Source organism: Aplidium turbinatum, chromosome 1, assembly GCF_918807975.1.
Source record: "Aplidium turbinatum chromosome 1, kaAplTurb1.1, whole genome shotgun sequence".
Classification (NCBI taxonomy): Eukaryota; Metazoa; Chordata; class Ascidiacea; order Aplousobranchia; family Polyclinidae; genus Aplidium; species Aplidium turbinatum.
This window is the reverse complement of record NC_137472.1, coordinates 42,597,572-42,616,917: the sequence shown is the minus strand read 5'-3', so window position 1 is coordinate 42,616,917 and position 19,346 is coordinate 42,597,572. Positions and strand designations below refer to the sequence as shown.

Here is a 19,346-nt window from a genome sequence, read left to right as displayed (position 1 = left end):
TTCAAACTTATAGACAAATGATTTGCTTTCACACCAGTGCAACTTCTGTTGAAATAGCATCAGCGGATAACACGTAACAGCTGATTGAATTTGATCCAAAAACGGCCCCCCCTTGAGCAGTTAACTTCCAAAAAAACGTTGAAAAGCAAAGGGTTAAGCACATCTCTTCCAACAGAGAAAAGTCTCTCTATCGCAGCACTGGAAGGAATGGGGGGTGTTGTATTCAGTGATGGGCATTATCGGCGATAATTATCGGCGATAAATTTTTATCGCTTATCGTTATCGCTCAATTATTTTTTCAGTTATCGTTTATCGTTATTGCCAAAGGCAGTATTTGATTATCGCCGATAATTAATCGCCGATAAATTTTATTTCGGATCAACGCACAAGTGGAAAGACCATGAAAAGTAATATTTTTACTAGCCACCTAGTTAATGAAACTAAAATTAAAACCAGTTCTTCTTCAGTGCCTGAAGTGTGTATGCACAGGTCGTTGTCAGGGGAGGGGGCACGCCCCCTGCAGCAACGGCGCTGACAACACAATAATTTTTAGAGTTGCAAATTGCAATGAAATGCATGCAACAAGTCTCTTGTTGTTTTTCTGCAATCGGCAATCGCGAGTGAATTTTACAATTAAAATGTAAGCGCACAGGCGGTACAAATTCCTTTGAAGCGAAGCGACAGAAATTGGCAAGTGGTTTTTGAAAGTGTCGCAATACGAGGCCGCTTTTACATCGGAAACATGGTCTTTCGCGCCTCCTCACGATCAACTATTTTATTCTTGTGTTTTCTTTTTTCGTTGGAAGTGTTAGTTTTTAGTAATTGTCGTAAAAAAATAAAATCTCTCTCGTCAAAACATGAAACTTACTGTTTTAAGTGCATTAAATCTTTAGATGAGTAGATTAACTAAAATTGCAAGAACTTGCCTTGAGACGTGCGTTTACGTCACAAACTCAGTTTAAAAGACAAAATTCACACACAATAACAACACAAGATTGGTTATAGACTGTAAGATCGATTTTTTTTAGCTTGACGATATAACTTTATTCCAAAAATAATAACCAAATGCGTAAGTGCCATTTAACTTAAAAAGTTAACCCATTTGTGCCGAAAGAGAAAGTACTTAAAAAAAATTTCGGAAAATTTAAATATTGCATAGGCCTAATTATGAACTAAAAAACATAACACAATTATTTTTTTCCTAATTGTGTTTGTACTTTTTGAAAAAAAAGCCGTCCTATATATAAGACGCTACGCAAATCCGTTATCAAATTTCACAAGCTTGATGGATTTCACAGTGTATGCACATTTTTACTACCAATAACGCTTAAGATTACTGATAAATTTTCAAGCATTTTGCGTTTTTTGGAATTTTTTCAAATATTATGCTGACTTTGCTGTAAACAACCCTGCAGAAAGCAAAATACAAAGTTTGGAATTTTTATGGTATTTTCATTTGATTAAATTATTTTGCCTACTGCAGCGGCAGTGTAACTCAATTGATAAAAGCATCGATAGCTCAATTGGTTAGCGCGTCACTTCTGGAACGAAGAAACTTCAAGATCAATAGCGGCGCTGGTTCGACTCTCGGGGTGTGCGCTTGAGCAACGCACGTTAAGGGCTGCTCTCCATTCAGCGGCATCTAATGGATGGAATAATTCCCCCACAACAATTAAGCCTTCAACAATCGGAAACTTCACTCTGTCAATCTCGGTGACCGGCCTGCATCAGTGATTCAAAGCCTCTACAAGTATGCAAAACTGCCAGGATTAAGCTCTGCAAGAAGCTTTCCCAGTCCGAGGATAAAGATTCAATCAATCAATCAAACTGGTATCTAAAGGTATAATTATAAGCACGGCGGTTAGCCTACCTCAGTGGTTTGATTCTGGATCAAGAGGGTGAAGATTCGATATTTACTGCCGCTGTTGCGATTCTATTTATGCATAACTTACAAAAAGTTTTGTCCCTTTACAGTATATTATGTTCGATTTTTCGTCATGTTGATGAAAACAGTTCGTGCTGCATGGGATGGGGCAGCGCTAATCAAGAAAAAAAAAATTATCGTTATCGGACATTATCGGCGATAATTTATCGTTTATCGTTATCGCTTAACTTTTTTTTGATTTATCGTTTATCGTTATCGCTTTAGGCATTTTTCGTTTATCGATTATCGTTATCGCTTAACTGAAAAATGAGTTATCGCGCCCAACACTGGTTGTATTTAATGAACAGATGTTTTAACTCGATATTCGAAAAGTTCAAGGACTTGCTCTTGTCCGAAAAAAAAAGGCGTCCACAATTGTTGCTTCCTTCTGCACCGACGTTTCACGGGATGGCGCAAACACTCCAAAAAATAGCCTACATCCTCGGAGTCATGACTGGTGTTGGTGTCATTCTTCTCGGTATCAACCAGGCTTGATATCTCCCGCAACAGTCGAATTACATCTGTCTTGACTTTTTCTCGCAGTACGTCAGCATCATCTGTGGAAACGTAGTGCAGAAATTGTAGCCACGACGTCTTGAAGGAGGGATGAAGACATGATGCCATAACGCATTTCATGTTGTTGAAGCACTTGTTGAATCGTTTCTTCACCCCTTCAAGGACTTTCACTCTCAACTCCTCACAGGTCACAAGATCAATGATCTCGGTTAACTTCTTCCCGCAAATTGTGATGGCTGGAAGCAAGACTCCGTAGCTTAATATGCCTTGGACTCGCCCTGTAGAATGTCTAAAGCCTAGCAGATAGGCTTCATCACACGGAGATATTTGCCAAAGAAGTTGACGTCAGCTAGAAAAGACCGAAACTTTGCAACCAAGCCGATTAGGCTATGTAGCTGCTTAACCACGCCAGTATTGCAAAAAAAACAAGCATTTTTTTAAAATTTAAATTAAAAAGTAGCGGTAGCGGGAGTGCGACTGAAAAAAAGTAGCGCCTCTCCCGCTACCGCTACTTTGGAATAAAAATAGCGCCGCTACTGCAGCCGCTACTCCAACTAAAAAGTAGCGCCGCTACCGCTACTTTCACCAAAAAAGTAGCGCCGCTAGTAGCGCCGCTACAACAGTAGCGCGCTACTGCCCACCTCTGGGAATAACCTATCAAGGCTTTGTCAGTCCGAGGATAAAAGATTCAATACCAACCAACCTACTCAAAACAAATAAAGTTCTGCATTACTATTTCGAGGTAAATTGTAGGCTACGCTACAAAAAGATTGAATATAGTAGCTAAATACGGTACTTTACAATTTTATTGTTTCTACTGTTATGCAAAGTATTGTTTTGAAAATTTTATTCACTTTGTTATTTGTCACCATTGAAACACAAATTTACTTGAGTGATCCAACTGGGCAGACGTGGTCTTTTAAAAACTAACGAAATTTTTCAAGATTAGGGTTGAAAAACTTCAAAGTGTATTTTTTCAAGTCATTCACCAATCTGTAAATCCGACAATATTTTTTCAATTTCATCCATATTTGAATTGGAAATTCTAATTTGGCCGGTCGAGCCGGCATTTTCAAAGAAAGCACAAGGGTCAAATTATTGTGAAACACTTACGTCATAGCCTAGCCCTAGATTGTCCAATCAGTAACGTTCTGGCACTTGACTGCTTGGTGAGCACAGGGAAAGTCCAACCAAGTAAATGAATCATGGAAAATGAAGCGTACCGCAGTAAATTGGGTTGAGTGTCACTGTCATGGTTACTGAGTGTTCAAACTGAAAAAAGTACATTTGTTGTGGATTTGATTGCAGTAAAAACACCAAGAAAACGAGTCAAATATTACCTGAGGTGTATCATATAAAGCATAGCACAAGGGAGTTCAGTTCAGTTGTTTTTATTTTTGACCATCATATCAAATTGATTCTCATTCAGCATTCAGGAAGTGGATTAAGAATAATAATGTGGGTTACTAGTTACACTTCTGCTTATTACTATTATTAGGTATCATATATTGGTAACCATTGCCTCAAAGGCTATGGACCACTAGTTACTTAAGCATGAAGTCTCTTGTTTCACTCATTTTTCAACAACAAAGAAAACATGTATTTACGTTTTACAGTAATAACCTCATAGTTCTTTGTTTACTTATTTGGTGCAGTGTTTGTCCATGAGCTTCTATAAAACGTTAATTTGACATAGATCAGTTATACTTTTTAGTCCAACTTGATTTATGTCAATAAAAAGTCAACCAGCTAAATAAGGTTCGTTATTCACGAATGAGGTCTTCCCACTGTGAGATTAATCATGGTTTGACTGTTGACAAAAAAGATTGTTTTGTTATCAGGTGCATTACAATCGAAGTAATTCTGCTCATTAACATATAACAATTCACTGAAGATGCTATTACCAAACAAAAAAAATATTACTATAGCAAAAACGTATTTTTTTTTCACCTTCTCTTTCAAAGCAAAAGACAAGAAATGAAAAAAAATGCCTATATAACTTTTAAATTCAACAATTTTATTCAACTGGATCAGTGGCGCGTACGATATTTCTCGGGCTGGTGTACCCGAGGGAATGAGTTTGATACTACCCGGAAACGTTTTTTTTTAAACTAAATTTTGACCCAAAGTGGACTCAATCGTTAGGCTGCTGTATTTTTGTTGTCAATTTTTAATTTGAGTAGCCTACAGCCCAATTTTTTATGTCTTCAAATGTGAGTAATAAAGTTAGAGTATTTTTGATTTGCTGGAATTGGATAATTTCTCTTGGTAAGTTTCTGTTCTTCATAAGAGGATGTGACCAATGACCATGTTTGCCGAACAACACATGACATTTTTGCCGAACAACACATGACATTTTTGCTCACAACAAGTTAGTTTGGTGGCTGTAAAAAGTTACAATACTTTAAAAAAAATGATTTCATCAATTTACTTTTAGGCAGTGTTTTTTAGTAGGCAATTTAGTTTGAAATAAAATGCTTCTGGGTAGTATCGAACTTAGGATGCAACCTAGTTCGTACCATGAACAGTTCGGACCGTCAGTTCGTACCTTGAAAAGATCGAGAGAAAAAATTAAAAAAAGCCGAAGTTGCTGATCGCAGTTTCCTCAATCATTTTAAAATTTTTCCCCTGAAAAGATCGAGTGAAAAAATAGCTCAAAGCCAAAGTCCGCTGATCACAGTTTCCACAAACATTTTTCCGCAGTTTCCGCTAACCCTAACTCTAACCATAAAGTAATCTATGCTCTAACCCTCACTGATCGCAGTTTCCGCAAAAATTTTTCCGCAGTTTCCGTTAACCCTTACCATAATTCTAACCATAGAGTAATCTATGCTCTCTAACCCTAACCCTCGCTGATCCCAGTTTCCGCAATCATTTTTCCACAGTTTCCGCGAACATTTTTTCGTAGTTTCCGCTAACCTTTACTGTAACCATAGACTAATTTATGCTCTAACCCTCGCTGATCGCAGTTTCCGCAAACATTTTTCTGCAGTTTCCACTAACCGCAGTTTTCGCTAACCCTCGACCTCGAGTTTGTTTCAAATTGTTTGGGGAAACTCCAATCAGCGACTTCGGCTTTGTGCTATTAAACGGCGATACTCAGCGACTTCGGCTTTTTTAATTTTTTCTCTCGATCTTTTCAGGGTACGAACTGACTGTACAAATGGTTCAAGGTACGAACTAGGTTGCACCCTCGAACTTATACCCTTGAGGATACCAGCCCGAGAAACATCGTACATGCCGCTGATTCAGTTGAATAAAACTGATTTATTTAGAATTTATATAGGCACTATTTTCTTTTCTCGTCTTTTGCTTTGAAAAAAAAAAGAAAAAAAAATGTCATGACCGGTCAAATAGACCTTTCCCGCAACTCTGTGCAATGAAGCGTGACGTTGAAAACAATCACGCTGGCTGCTTCATTGACAAGCACCAAATTGCTTGTAAATACAGTCGAAATCGTTTAAGCGCATAGTCAATTTGTCAAGCATTTTTATGCGCTTAAACGGTATATGCGCTTAACCGTTTACATTGTTTGACAGTATCCTATACGTCAATACCGAACGTTTATCTAACGCAAAAGCGTGAAAACAGACCGCTGGACATTTTTTCACGCTTTTGTCAAGTCGAGTAATAGGCTAGCCCAGGAGTGTGCAACGTGCGGCCCGCAGGCAAAATGCGGCCCGCAAAGAAAAATTGTGCTGCTCGCGACGATGTGCCAATTTTGAATTGTGTGTGGCCGTGAAACTTGTTCATAATTTAGTTTAGTCTGGTACGTGCAAACAATTTATTGTAGAGTGGAATATTGTACATTTCGCACCTTCTGTTAACCATTTTAAAAATCTCCCACCGGCCATGGCTAATCCAATTGTATTTAATTATTTGGAACGTCAGTAGACCTGAGGCACAGAATTGCACAGAGAATAGCTAAAATATAAAACCGTATTCTGACGGTAATATTGTAAAGCAGTGTCTTATCAATGTCGCAGAAAAAATGTGCCCTAAAATGAAGAGTGAAGCTCGAGAAAATAAGTCTGTCACGGTGGACAATAGCGAGGCGTATCGATGATCTTGCTTGTGATATTAGGGAACGTTCAAATATTACGTAACGCTTTTTTTTTGAATTTTTGACCCCCCTCCCCCATGTAACGCCAACGTAACGCTTTTTTCAATCCCCCCTCCCCCATGTAACGCTTTTTTACTACGAATTCAGCACAAAAAACTACCATTCCGTACTCGAAAGCGTTACGTAACGTTTTGCTTGAACCCCCTCCCCCCCCCGATGTGACGCTAACGTAACGCTTTGCATAAACCCCCCCCTCCCCCTCGAAGGCGTTACGTAATATTTGAACGTTCCCTTAGTGACACTCTCAGGGATAAGGTGAAGAACTTTGTTTCATGGAGTTTTGCGATTGATGAAAGTACGGACCAGAAGGACACAGCACAGATTGGCCATAGTTGTAAAACGAGTGGACAAAGACTTAAACGAAACGGAAAAGCTTCTGTCACTACAGTCAATGAAGGGCACGACAACTGGTGCTGACATCTTCACTGAAGTAATTGATGTTTTTGACAATTTCAAACTGGACTTTTCCAGCTTATGCGGAATCGCAACTGATGGTGCTTGATCCATCTCCGGAACTGGCATTGGATTTATAGGTCTCTTAAAGTCTGCCTTGAGGGAGAGAAATATCGATGATGACATAGCAATTTTTCATTGTATTATTCACCAGCAAAATTTGTGCGCAAAATCCTTGAAGTTCAAGCACGCCTTGAGGCCGGTTATTAAGGCAGTAAATTTCATTCGAGCACGAGGGCTCAACTATCGTCAGTTTTAAGAGTTTCTGGATGGTCTCAACACGACACATAAAAGATCTACTGTACTTTTCCAAGCTGCGTTGGTTAAGCAATGGTTGCATGTTGCGACGACTTTACAAACTGCGTAAAGAAGTCGTGAATTTTTTGAAACCTAAAGGGCACCCATTAGCTGAAATGGAAGACAAAAATTGAAATGCGATCTAGCTTTCTTGGTTGATATAACTAGGCACCTGAATGATCGCAATACAAGCCTGCAGAGAAAAAATCAGTATGCGAATGAAATGCATGGTCACATAAAAGGCTTTATGAACAAATTACGACTTAGGAAACCCCACATGCAGACAGGATATCTTTTCCACTTTCCAACTTTGAGAGACTATAGATTGCATCCTGAGGAGAAAACTGAATTTGCAGAACATCTTGAAAAACTATTGTATGAATTTTTGGCTCGTTTCAAGGACTTCAATCTCATGGACATTTTGTTTGAAATATTCTCTTCGCCATTCAACACGAACAATGACAAAGCACCAGCTGATATCCAACTTGAACTGATTGATCTTCAAGAGAAAACGAAACTGAAAGCAAAGTATTTAAAAATGAATCTTGGCAATTTTTACCGAAAACATCCCAACCAAGATGACTTTCCACATTTGAAAAAATTCATGGCTTCAAAAATGGCTCTTTTTGGCTCAACGTATTTGTGCGAACAATTTTTTTCTAAAATGGGCGTCATAAAATCTCCCTGTAGATCGGTTCTGACAGAGGAACACTTGGAAAAACGGACTTCGAATTGCGAGCACTTTCATTAATGTAAATTTGGAAAAAGTCGTCGGGAAAAGAAGCCAGCTGCAAATCTCTCACTGAACTCGTTTAAAGATGGTGTGACAATAAATTTGAATAGCAGTTTTCTTCAGAAATTTATGGGTCTTAACAGTTTATTATTTCTGCAAGGAGATAAGGTCCCTTAATAATGCCGTAAGAATAACATGAATAACAAAAAACTACTTTTTTTGCCTGCAATTACTAGAAAGTAGAAAGCATGTGTTAAATAAACGTGCAGCCCGCGGCTTCACCCAGATATTTATATCTGGCCTTCCTGTAATAAAGGTTGCACACCCCTGGGCTAGCCTAATCACGTTTTTTTGCTCCCATTGCAACAACATAATAGACTTAGAGTATTACATAGTCTTCACTGCGATCACAAATGCAACACAATAAGAAGCAACGAAGAGAGCCTAGTTGTCCGTAGTGGTCGAGTCAGCTGCTATACTTATTTTAACATGCCATTAAGTGTCTTTGCCGAGACACAGCCGCAAACTCTGGAGCGGTGTCGAACCGACGTCCTTTGCAAACATCGTGCAAACGTTTTCACCACTCAACCATGCAGTCGCTATACGTTACTATAAATTGTTTGTAGTTAATTAGAGTTTTATAATGTTATAAAGTTTGCTAAAATGTTAGACAACAGTTAGTAGGCTAATAATTTAATTAAATTGTATTTGCCTAACCAAAAAGTAGCCTATGGTATTGGGGATTCCACTTGCGTTGTAGCCCAATTTATAATGAATACGTGTGTGTTGCAAATTTGTGATGTGATTATCTGATTATTCCTATTTCAACAGAAAGTAATAATTGCCAAAAATACATAGGCCTATGCTGTTTCATTCTGTACCAATATATTAGCTCCATAAGAATAAAAGAAGCCGAACCAAACACAAACATTAAGTGGCTAGAAACCTGGAGTGACCAAAAGCATAGGGTAAGCTAGGACAAAAACATCAAGTAGGCCTAATAAACGGAAATGCTGCACGAAAAGAATATAAGTGTAGATTCTAAATGAAATGATAACATGTTTAGGCTACCTACTTTAGTTGTTAACTCAAATATTTTTGAAATACAATTTATCAATGCGAGGTTGTTTCGTTCCGGAATGGCCCGATTCGGTGGGTCCGATTCGGTGAGTCCGATTCGGTGAGAGCCTTTTTCGGTGAGAGCCCTATTCGGTGAGTTTTTTTTTTAAATTATTGCGCGTCGTAGCCTAATTATCATTGCCGTTATAGGGTTAGGGATTAGGGGATAGAGGTTAGGGGGTTGGGGTTTTTTGGGGGACTTGGGGTTTGGGGGTTTGGTTAGGGGGTTTGGGGGGTTTTGGTTAGGGGTTTGGGGTTAGGGGTTTTAATTAGGCTACGGTACCCGATAATTTTCAAACAAAAATTCAAAAAAAAAACACAAAAACCCCCAACCCCAAAAACCCCCTAACCCCTATCCCCCAACCCCTATCCCCTAACCCTATAACGGCAATGATAATTAGGCTACGGCGCGCAATAATTAAAAAAAAAAAACTCACCGAATAGGGCTCTCACCGAAAAAGGCTCTCACCGAATCGGACTCACCGAATAGTAGCAGACCCGTTTCGTTCAGTGGTCCCGTGCAGTAGGCTATAGTGCTGTGCCGGCGGTAGTTAGGCCCATGGGCTAAGGCCCTGTAGTAAATTCAATTTTTTTTCTGAAAATAAATATATAACTGAATTGTATGTAGTACTCAGTCAAAAAAGTAGTTTTAGTAGAAAATATGCGTCTAAAATGAGTGATTGTTTGATCAAAATGTTCAAAAACTGCGCTTCACTACTACGACTCCAATTCTTGAAATGGTTTGTTTTCAACGTCATGCTTCATTGGTTGGCTGCGGGAAAGGTCTATAGTGTTTCAGATTAAAAGGCCGGAGCCGGTCAAATAGCCACTGCCTTAAAAAAACATGGCCATTTGCTAATTATTTATAACCATCGAAAAGACATGGACTCTATAGAAGTGGGAGCTTTAAACTTTTTAAAATAAACTTTAGTTTTGTTTAAAAAGTAAGCAAACAATGTTTGTTCATTTTTTTTCATATTAAAGGGAATGATAAAGTAGTACAGTATAATATTCCATGAATTAAGATGCAATTGAATAGTTTAAGGAGCAGTAAACCAGTACATCTATCTTTAATTTGTTAATTCACCTTATTTGTCATATTCCCACCCCCCACAATTCCTATAGTTTTCACTTTTCACCTGTTTGCATAATTTGTCAGTTTTGCTTAATTCATCATTGTTTTATTAATCCCCTCGAATTGAAAAATTATACTAATTGGTTAATTTTTTTTCACCGTTAACAAGGCTTTCATACTATTAGGAATGCAAAAGTTAACATGTTTCAATTTTAAATAATATTAATCAATTACTAATCATTGCCTGGCTAATTGTTTTTAGAAATCTTAAGCGGTATGCTAGTAGAGCATACCGTATTTTCTTATCTTCAGGGTTTGATGTGGTAGGACCCAATATCAGGTCTCAAAATTTTGACTTTTTTATGGCACCTCCAACCGCAGAGGTGGGCAAACTACGGCCTGCGGGCTGCATGCGGCCCGAAACAACTTTCTGTGCAGCCCGCAAAAGCCTGAAGCAATTAATCAATTAATCCTAAAATTGCTTGAAAATTTTAATTACTGCAATGACTTAATTAAAGTTAAAATTTTCCTTCTTATGTTTCATTTTGATAAAGATAAATTATAGTCTCTTTGTCGCATTGTAGTAGTTTGTTTCCCCAGCCACATTGCGATTTTGCATGAATGCATTGATATTATTAGTGTCAAAGCAGCCATTGCTAAACAGCCGATTACGTCACAATAAAAATTTCTGACTTTGGCCTGTCGCATCATGAGACTTTCTTTTTAGTTTTAGTCTTGGGTCAAGGCCAAGACTCTTGGTGTTGGTAGAGAGAAAAGCGGCGATTGCGACAATTTTTCTGATTATGTTAGTTCGCTCACAGATGTATTCTGTTTAATTTGCTCCAACTGCGTCTGGCAAAGTGTTATCTTGATGTTGGTTGTATTCAAATAAATAATTGAGACAAACATTTTTTGTATCTTTTATGTAACAGTCAGTACATGTACCGGTACTGTATATAAAATCTCCGTTTCTTTCACCACTTTAAAAATAAATAAAAGCTTATGTTTTGACTATTTTAGATTTGATGTTTTGGCTTATAATCTTAATTATACTATACTGCGACCCTCAAACAAATTCAAATTATGAACGCGGCCGTCGAGATAAAAAGTTTGCCCAACCCTGTCCTATCGGACTGGCCCTTTCAGCGGACATTTAATATCTCAACCGGACATATTTTTTGCATCATAAAATCACACTACAATATTGTGTAGTCGTGTTTGTAGAAGAAGATTTCTACAACAGGATAACTCTGCAATGGTTGATGGCTTAATTAACCGACCCTGAAGTATACTGGAGCAGATTACTTGCAAATAAATCAGTGCGTTAATGACAGTCCTGTAATGACGCAATAAACACAATTGAAAACAACAATGAATCCAAATTTTCTTATTACAAAAGCAACTACGATCACTTATTTCTTGGTTTTTGCGTTATATAATCGTTGTGCCAAGCGATTACTGCCAGGCGCGGGGTGGTGAATCTCCAGCTTAGGACCACCCAGACAAATGTGCATTAGTGAGTCAATAGTGTTAGCCCTCAAGGATGTGCGCCAATCACCCAATATTCTTTTCAGCAAAGAAAAACACCTCTCAACATGTGAGGAAGACGATGGCAGTGGCAGACAACTTTATTTCAAGGCAACATTGCAAGGCGTTGAAATGATGTGAAAATGGCTACTTTTGCCATCAGCTCGTTAACCACGCCACTCTAATGTGATCTTTAAAGCAATTGCCTGGACTATTATTGTTTCAGCTCCGTATTTGTTCGCGTTAAACAAACAATTGTAACAATTCAAATTTAAAATGTATTTTTGTGAAGGATGAGTTTAAAAAAGTCGGACTGAAGGAGGAAGATGCAAGGGACAAGGTGAAATGGAGAAAAGGGATTAAAACAATTGCTAAAACAATTGAAACAATCGGCCACCCCCACTAGTGGGGAACAAACCGACGATGGATTATGATGATGATTTTGCTGCATTAGCTCTATTCTTGTCAAGAATTTTGCGGCGGTGATTTATAACCGACCAATGAGTCGGCTTTGGCAGACATTCAGTAATAAAATCGCCATTTTCGCTTGCAGCAGATTGCACAATTTTATGTTGTTTTTTCTTGTAGTTTTGTCATTCGTACTGTGCTGTGCTCACTGCTCAGTAGTTAAATGTAAAATTCTAAGCAACAAAGTAATAAATTTGTATTTCAGACTAATATTGTAATTGATATTTGATGTTTATAAGTCAATGTGAAATTGCTGTGTACTGTGATTGAAGATTTGTAGGAAAATGTCTGTACCGGTACAACCTGCACTGAGACCATTGCAAGTGAAAAAGCATTCTCTTGACCAAGATTACAAAGTACATTCCAATGATGTGTTGGGACTTGGAATTAACGGTAAAGTACTTGGATGTACGCATCGCAAATCCGGACAGAAGTGTGCATTGAAGGTAGGATAATAGAAATTCTAAAGGCATCTTGTCTCTGACATAAATTTGTGAAATTTAACTTGCAAAACTTTCAAAAAATGGTAGGTAAATTGAATGGATTGAAAGTTTTTTTTTTGATTTTCTAAATCAGCAGTAGATTGTAGAGAGTGAAGTGATAGGTAACCACTTGGTCTTTGAGCCTCATCAGTACCAATAGGCCAGTGCACTTCCTTTTACTATGTAAATACTTGTAAATCATTTTTATAACATCACAGAATAACCATCAATGGTTGTGATCAAAGAAAATGGTGCATTGTGTAATGAAAATCATACGAATTACATGTAATATGTACTGTAGCAGATGATGCATACGCAAATACATATTACATGTAATGTTATGATATTAAATAGCCTAGGCTACTGGTACATGAGTTCCCAGTACATATTTTATATCTTTTCCATATTAGTTGAGAAAAAAAAATGTTCAACCGGAGCCAAGTAATATTTATGAGACCAAGAGGAAAAAATATTCCAAAACTTTTCATACGATATATTATAACTTCCATTTAATCCATTTTATTGTTCCTTGGTTGGATGCATAGCATGATGTGCTTTTTTAACGTGGATCCCAATAACAATATTTTGGTTTGCATAGACCCCTTTTGTGGCACAGACTAAGAAACCTTTTACAAATGAAATGAATGCTTGCATACTGTAGTTATATATTGGTTATTCCTATATAAACCAACCTCATTTTTTGTGTTTAATTAAATTCACTATCAAAGCTAAAAGTTTTTTTTCCTATCTTTCTTCCCCAACCTCGCCCTGAAATAAATTTCTCTCCAGGAATTAAAAAGTTCTCCCTTAGCCAGTAAAGTGGCTTTCGTTTAAGAACCACTGACTTAACTCTTTCTTATTTCTGGTACTATACTGAACAAATCTCAAATAAAATTGATAAAGACAATTTGTAAAAAAACAATTGGTATTTATGTCATGGTACCATACCCCCTGTGTGTTACTATAGCATAAGATTTACCTCTGCATATTATTCTAAACTGGATCCCAAATGTTGGGCTACAATGGATGAAAGCCATGTGAGATGAAATAATGTTACTTTTGAGGAAAGGTTATTTGCAGTAAATAAAATGCTGTCAACATGGGGTGTGGGACTGTGGGAATGTTGCCACTTAATTCTATCTGTAGCGACACGGGGTTTTATGAGTGCAATGCTAGATATATATAATTTAACGTTAGTGCAATTACTTTGAAATATAAAAACGCCCAAAAATGCCTTATATTTAAGCAAAAGTTATTTTTTGTTTGGTTTAGCATAGGGTTACCATATTTGAAAAAGCAAAATTCCGGACAGTGCATGACTATTTTCATGAGACCATATATTATGCGCTACCGAAATGCTAAAGCTGCAAACGTTGTACGATACTCATGCTAAAGCGACAGCTACAGAAATGAAAAGTATTGTCTTTTGTCACGAGCAGAATCTCACACCAGGCAAGGTAAGCACTCTCTAAATATAGCTACGGACCGTCACTGAAAAAAATCTCAACTTCAGAGTGAAAAATAAAAATGAGAATTAGGTTGTGCGGAAAAAGGAACAACAGCAATGCTTAAAACAAATTAAAGACACGCTTGTAAGTCAAGTCACTACAAATTTACTCTTCTGACCATGCATATTTTTCTGAAGATCTAATTCTCTTCAATAGGGCCTTGTGTGATTTCAAAAATGAGAAAAATTCATTACAGCACATATCTTTGAAATTATATTGAAGAGTCAATATGCCTTTCATAGTCGCAACGCTCAACTTGTTTCTTTCTTTAGTCCACTGACTTTGCATCAGTGAAAAGAGTCTCTCTACGTTGGCATTGTGGGATGTAACAGCAAAGAAAAACTGTACAATCCTTAAAATTTCTGAGTGGCATGTGATGTTCGTAGACTGATCGAAATATTTGCACCATTTCTTATGCGTTGGCAATTTAATAAATTCTTCGTCCTGTAGGTAACTTTCCACAAACTGCTTCAAGTTACAGATTTGGTCAAAGCACTTTGCATCGTCCACATCAACCCCTTTACCAATCAGATATTCCAGGCAAGGCTCTACATCCTTCCAACTTGGTATCTCGTTCAAGGTCATCCATTTGAAACAAGCAAACTCTTCCATTGGTTTCATCCATTTGCACAGGTACTCCAAGCATCTCTCATAGAGGTTTGCAACTTCGGAAAGAAAATTGTTACATTCATCTTCATAACCCTCTTCTCTTTTTTCAACTAAAAGCCTTTTAACCTTCAAGGACATAAAGTTTTCATTCTTCCTTTCCACAAGCACCTTATGAACCAGCTCCAAATTTTCTAGCACTTCTGCAACGGAATTGTTTTCTCTCTCAACTGCTTGAATACGTCCATGAAACACGGACATTAGTGAGTGCATATGCCAAAGGTATAACTCGCTCATTTCATTCTCAAAGAACCGTTTAATAACTATTGGTGGATGTTCTTGTGACAAAAAGTAGGACTTCAGGGGTGAAAACATTTCTAACAATCTTGAAATTCCAGGAAACAAGGAGAGCCAGCGAGTCTTGCTATGAGAGAGAAGTCTCTTGTATTCACAATTTGCAAATTCACAGTATTCTTTTAGTTCTTCAGTTCTAATTGTGTAAATGGAAAAATATTGATATATCTTATTGATATTATTTTCAATATCGATGTTTATTCTTTCAGCCCCATGATGGATACAATTGTTCAAAACGTGTGCTGAACAACCAACCCCAATCAATGATGGGTTTAACATTTTCTTCAACTTTGCAAACACATTGTTTCCTTGCTCATTACGCCGAAGTCCTCCAAACATAGTATTGCAGTTGTCTCCTGTAAATGCCACACATTTTTTGAAAAGCATCCTTTTTTCTAAGGTGTCTTTTACATAAGTGGCTATTGTGTCGGCAGTCTCGTTTGCCTTGTTTGTAAACTCAATCAATTTTGATTGCAAACCACCTTTCCTCCAGTCAAAATATTGAATAACTATAGGAAATACTTTCAGTTCATTGTGATTGCTGCCATCTGTTGCAACGCCAAAATACGCGATATCGTTTTCTTCAAAACTTTTCAGAACAGCATCAATAGAATATTGCGCAAGTACGCTAGTAACAACTTTTTCTGTCTTTGTGCGGCCACTATTAAACTTCTTCGCTACATTGGAATCAGGGAAAATCTTTTTAAGTAAAGCAGATGTACAGTCCATGGACAAAAAGCTATGATGATGCTTAACAGCGTGAAATGCAAGAGTGCCTTCTGCGGCAGTGATTTCATCTTCGCATTTGCTTCCTGCTGTCACAAAATAATTTGTCATTTTCGTTGATGCAACAGTCCCTCTTACTGCTTTGCGATGTTTTTCCGATTGCAGATGTGTGTTTAAATCACCATTACCTTTGTGCACGACAGATATATAGGTTCCTGATGTGCAAACCAAGCATTCTGCCTCATAATCATTCCTGCCTTTTCTAAAACATGGATGTTTTTTTTGCATCTCGTTAGTAAATGTGCACTTTCGTTTAGAATTAGCCATTTGAAGTAATATCTTTTTTTATGAACAATAAATACAACCCAACTAAAATGCATAATCTAAAAAACAAAGTAATTAACCACCAGAATAACTGAACCAAATGGTTCCTGACATTTTAAGTAAATCACTAGGCTTCCTCCTCTATGACATTTTAAGTAAATCTCTGATTATATGTGCGAAATCGCCTGCTTTGATAGACTGTTGGAATGTTCTAGTACTTTTCGCAGCATGTGATCTATATCTAACCAATTCTGATTCAGCACAACGGTCAATAAGTTTAAGAAAGTTCCAAAGCTCCAGAAAGTTTTAAGCAGTGTTTGCCATCAAGGTTTTATAAAAATAAACTAGATGAAGCTAAAAAAAGACCAGAATAAACCAAATTGAAGCAGAAATACACTAAAAAATAAACCAACATACAGTACTGATAAATCGCATTACGACACATGAAGCTAAACAAAAAAGACCAGAATAAGCCAAATTGAAGCAGAAATAAACTAAAAAATTTGTTCAAGTGAAATAATCACTGCAACGAACCGAATACCTGACGTAAAGTATGTTAAAAAAACAAACTAAAAACCAAAAAAAAAAAGAAAAAGCAAAAATAATAAGCCAAATCGAAAAAAAAATAAACCAAACGGTTGCAAAATAAACCAGATTTGGTTTTAAAAAGACTAAAATGGTAACACTGACTTCTAAGTGGTAAACATCATTGATAAGGAAAACGCTCTGTTACATCATAAAACCGTACAACGTCGTAGTAAAAAAAAATGCACAGGGTACGAAATAACAATGTTCTGGATTGGCAGTGTGCACAGTACGATTGCAGATACAGTAAAATGAGCTGGCTGAGCGAATTTTCTAGGACACCCCTAATTTACAGGATTATTCCCGCAATTTTAATTCCTCCAGAACGCCCATCATAAAATTCCGGACATTTGAGCATTTTTTTAAATTCCTCCCGGACGCAAAATTTAACCCGAAATTCCGGACATGTCCGGAATTTTCCGGACGGTATGGCAACCCTAGTTTAGCATTACTCTGTGTTATAATTCAAAAATTTTAATTTTGAAGCTATTTTCGGGAAATTAAAATAAAAACCAACTTTCTGACATTTTTTCTTCTCAAAGACTTTATTTCTATATATTTGTTAGGTAAAAAATAATTTCTGTACGCACAATACACATGACTCTTATCTTGTAAAATATTTGGCTCTGTGATTTTCATAGCTTCCTTTAATATATATTAGGGTCATTTCATTATAATTCATCCAGAAAATTGAAATTTTGGAACCATAGAATTTAGAATTGTCCTATTTTTTCACAGTTTAAAATGCTTGAAATTCTGAGTAATTTGGTACAAATTTTGTCAAAATTGGTTGAGCAGTTTTTGTTTTATCGCTATTTTAATGTTTGACCACCAGGTGGCGATTTTTTTAGTGAGCCGCATAAAAATGCTCATATCTTGGGACTTAGTTGCCCAATCTTCATAAAATTGGTATCTATCCCCCCATTTTCAGGGGTGGGCTTTCCAAAAATAAAGGTTAAAATGAGCTAGGAGTTATACTTTTTGTGATATAAACATTTGTAGTGCTTCGATTGCATGGCCGATTTCGCCATGCGGCCACACATTTTTTTCAAAATTTTTATGATCATTATTATTAGCAGAGATGATATATTCCAAAAATATCTTTTTAATCACTTACAATTAACTACCTCATAATAAAAATTGTGCACAAAAATGCAGAATTTTTAAAATAGTCAAAAACATTGGATTTTAATTTTTTTCATCAGCCTATACTGGGCGGTCCGCCCCTCCCTTACTACGCCACTGTATGTCAATCAAAGCATAGTAGTATAATACATTATTACACAAAGTGAAGGAGTCAAGACATAAAGATGAAGGAGTTTAATACATCGACAGGATGTAATGAGCTTGTCCGATGTGGGAAATAATTATATCATTTTCCAAACATATCTCGCTGCTACTGGTAGGACAGTGTGCATAGTACAATTGCGTTACTTTGATTTGTCAGAAGTTACATTGAAGAACAGCGACAGTCTTAATAGTAAAGTGAGTTGTATGCAACAATCTGAGCAAGTATGTACATTGTACAACACCCCACCGAAACATAACATTGCAAAATAAAGTCACACTATTCTGACGATATAACTACAAGTCTATACACTTCTGCTATCATTTCTGAATTGAAATATATAGGCTTTGTCTGCACTGATCATTGTAAAATTACATACATACATCATTGTAAGATTATTAGTGCCAAGAAGTGTACGAAACATTAAAGATAGTTTTAAGTGACTTTCTGTAATAAAATACAATTAAAAAGTATTCAATAAACCTATAGTTTTGCATGCATAACTAGTGCATCCCATGTTTATCGGCTGCCGAGAAACATATTGTTGATTGGATGGTCTGAATGGCTAGCGTGGAAGCTACACCGTTATGGTTAGCGAATCGCAACTGCTCGCTGTACTAGTGAGTGCTCAGCCTTGCGCTGATAGCCGGGAAGAACGCCCCTTTCTTCACATAGTGCATCCCATTTTGCATTTAACATCATGTGACACTGGACAAAATATGCTCACTGCAGAGCCATTACAACATGTGAGGGGCAACAATCGGAATGAATAAAAACGCAATTGAACAAGGGCCGCCATGCATGTAAATAAACCGACAACCACGGTTTCTACCATGTAGCTAAACATGTGAAAAGCAGCATGAATTACTATACAATTGAACACGGGTTGTCATGCATGCGAATAAACTGCAAACCACAGTTTCTAGCATGTATTGTACAGTAACTAAGCTCTGTGAAAGGAAGCAAAAATATAAATACAACATAAATGAACAAAGGTTGTTGTACACTTGGACACATAGAACACGGAATGGCCCGTTTCGGTGAGTCCGATTCGGTGAGTCCAATTCGGTTAGTCCGATTCGGTGAGTCCGATCCCTTAACGGGGGATTTTTTCAATTTTTTTTTTAAATTTTTGGGTACCGTAGCCTAATTATCATTGCCGTTTTAGGGTTAGGGGTTAAGGTTAGGGGTTAGAAGTTAGGAACTCACCGAATCAGACTCACCGAATCGAACTCACC

At 37.1% G+C, this 19,346-nt stretch overlaps 2 protein-coding genes across 2 annotated transcripts in view; one reads left to right on the top strand and one right to left on the bottom strand.

The window, feature by feature from the left end:
- Nucleotides 1-12,460: 12,460 nt before the first annotated feature.
- Nucleotides 12,461-19,346, top strand: part of LOC145780122 (MAP kinase-activated protein kinase 2-like) — a 28,234-nt gene continuing 21,348 nt past the window's right edge. The window contains exon 1 of the mRNA XM_082591834.1: nt 12,461-12,681. Within this exon, the coding sequence (XP_082447960.1) occupies nt 12,520-12,681 (162 nt within the window). The 5' untranslated portion in view covers nt 12,461-12,519. The remainder of the gene's footprint in view (nt 12,682-19,346) is intronic.
- Nucleotides 14,291-16,238, bottom strand: LOC145773111 (uncharacterized). Its single transcript, XM_082584781.1, has 2 exons — nt 16,100-16,238; nt 14,291-16,000 (listed from the first exon to the last, which is right to left on the bottom strand). The coding sequence occupies exons 1-2, from the start codon at nt 16,236-16,238 to the stop codon at nt 14,331-14,333; spliced, it is 1,809 nt and encodes a 602-aa protein (XP_082440907.1). The 3' UTR covers nt 14,291-14,330.

Coding starts and splice junctions, on each gene's coding strand:
- LOC145773111 (XM_082584781.1), bottom strand. CDS start 16,238: ATGGCTAATTCTAAACGAAAGTGCACATTTACTAACGAGATGCAAAAA. Junction 16,001..16,099: donor TATATCTGTCGTGCACAAAG/GTAATGGTGATT, acceptor ATTTTGTGACAG/CAGGAAGCAAATGCGAAGAT.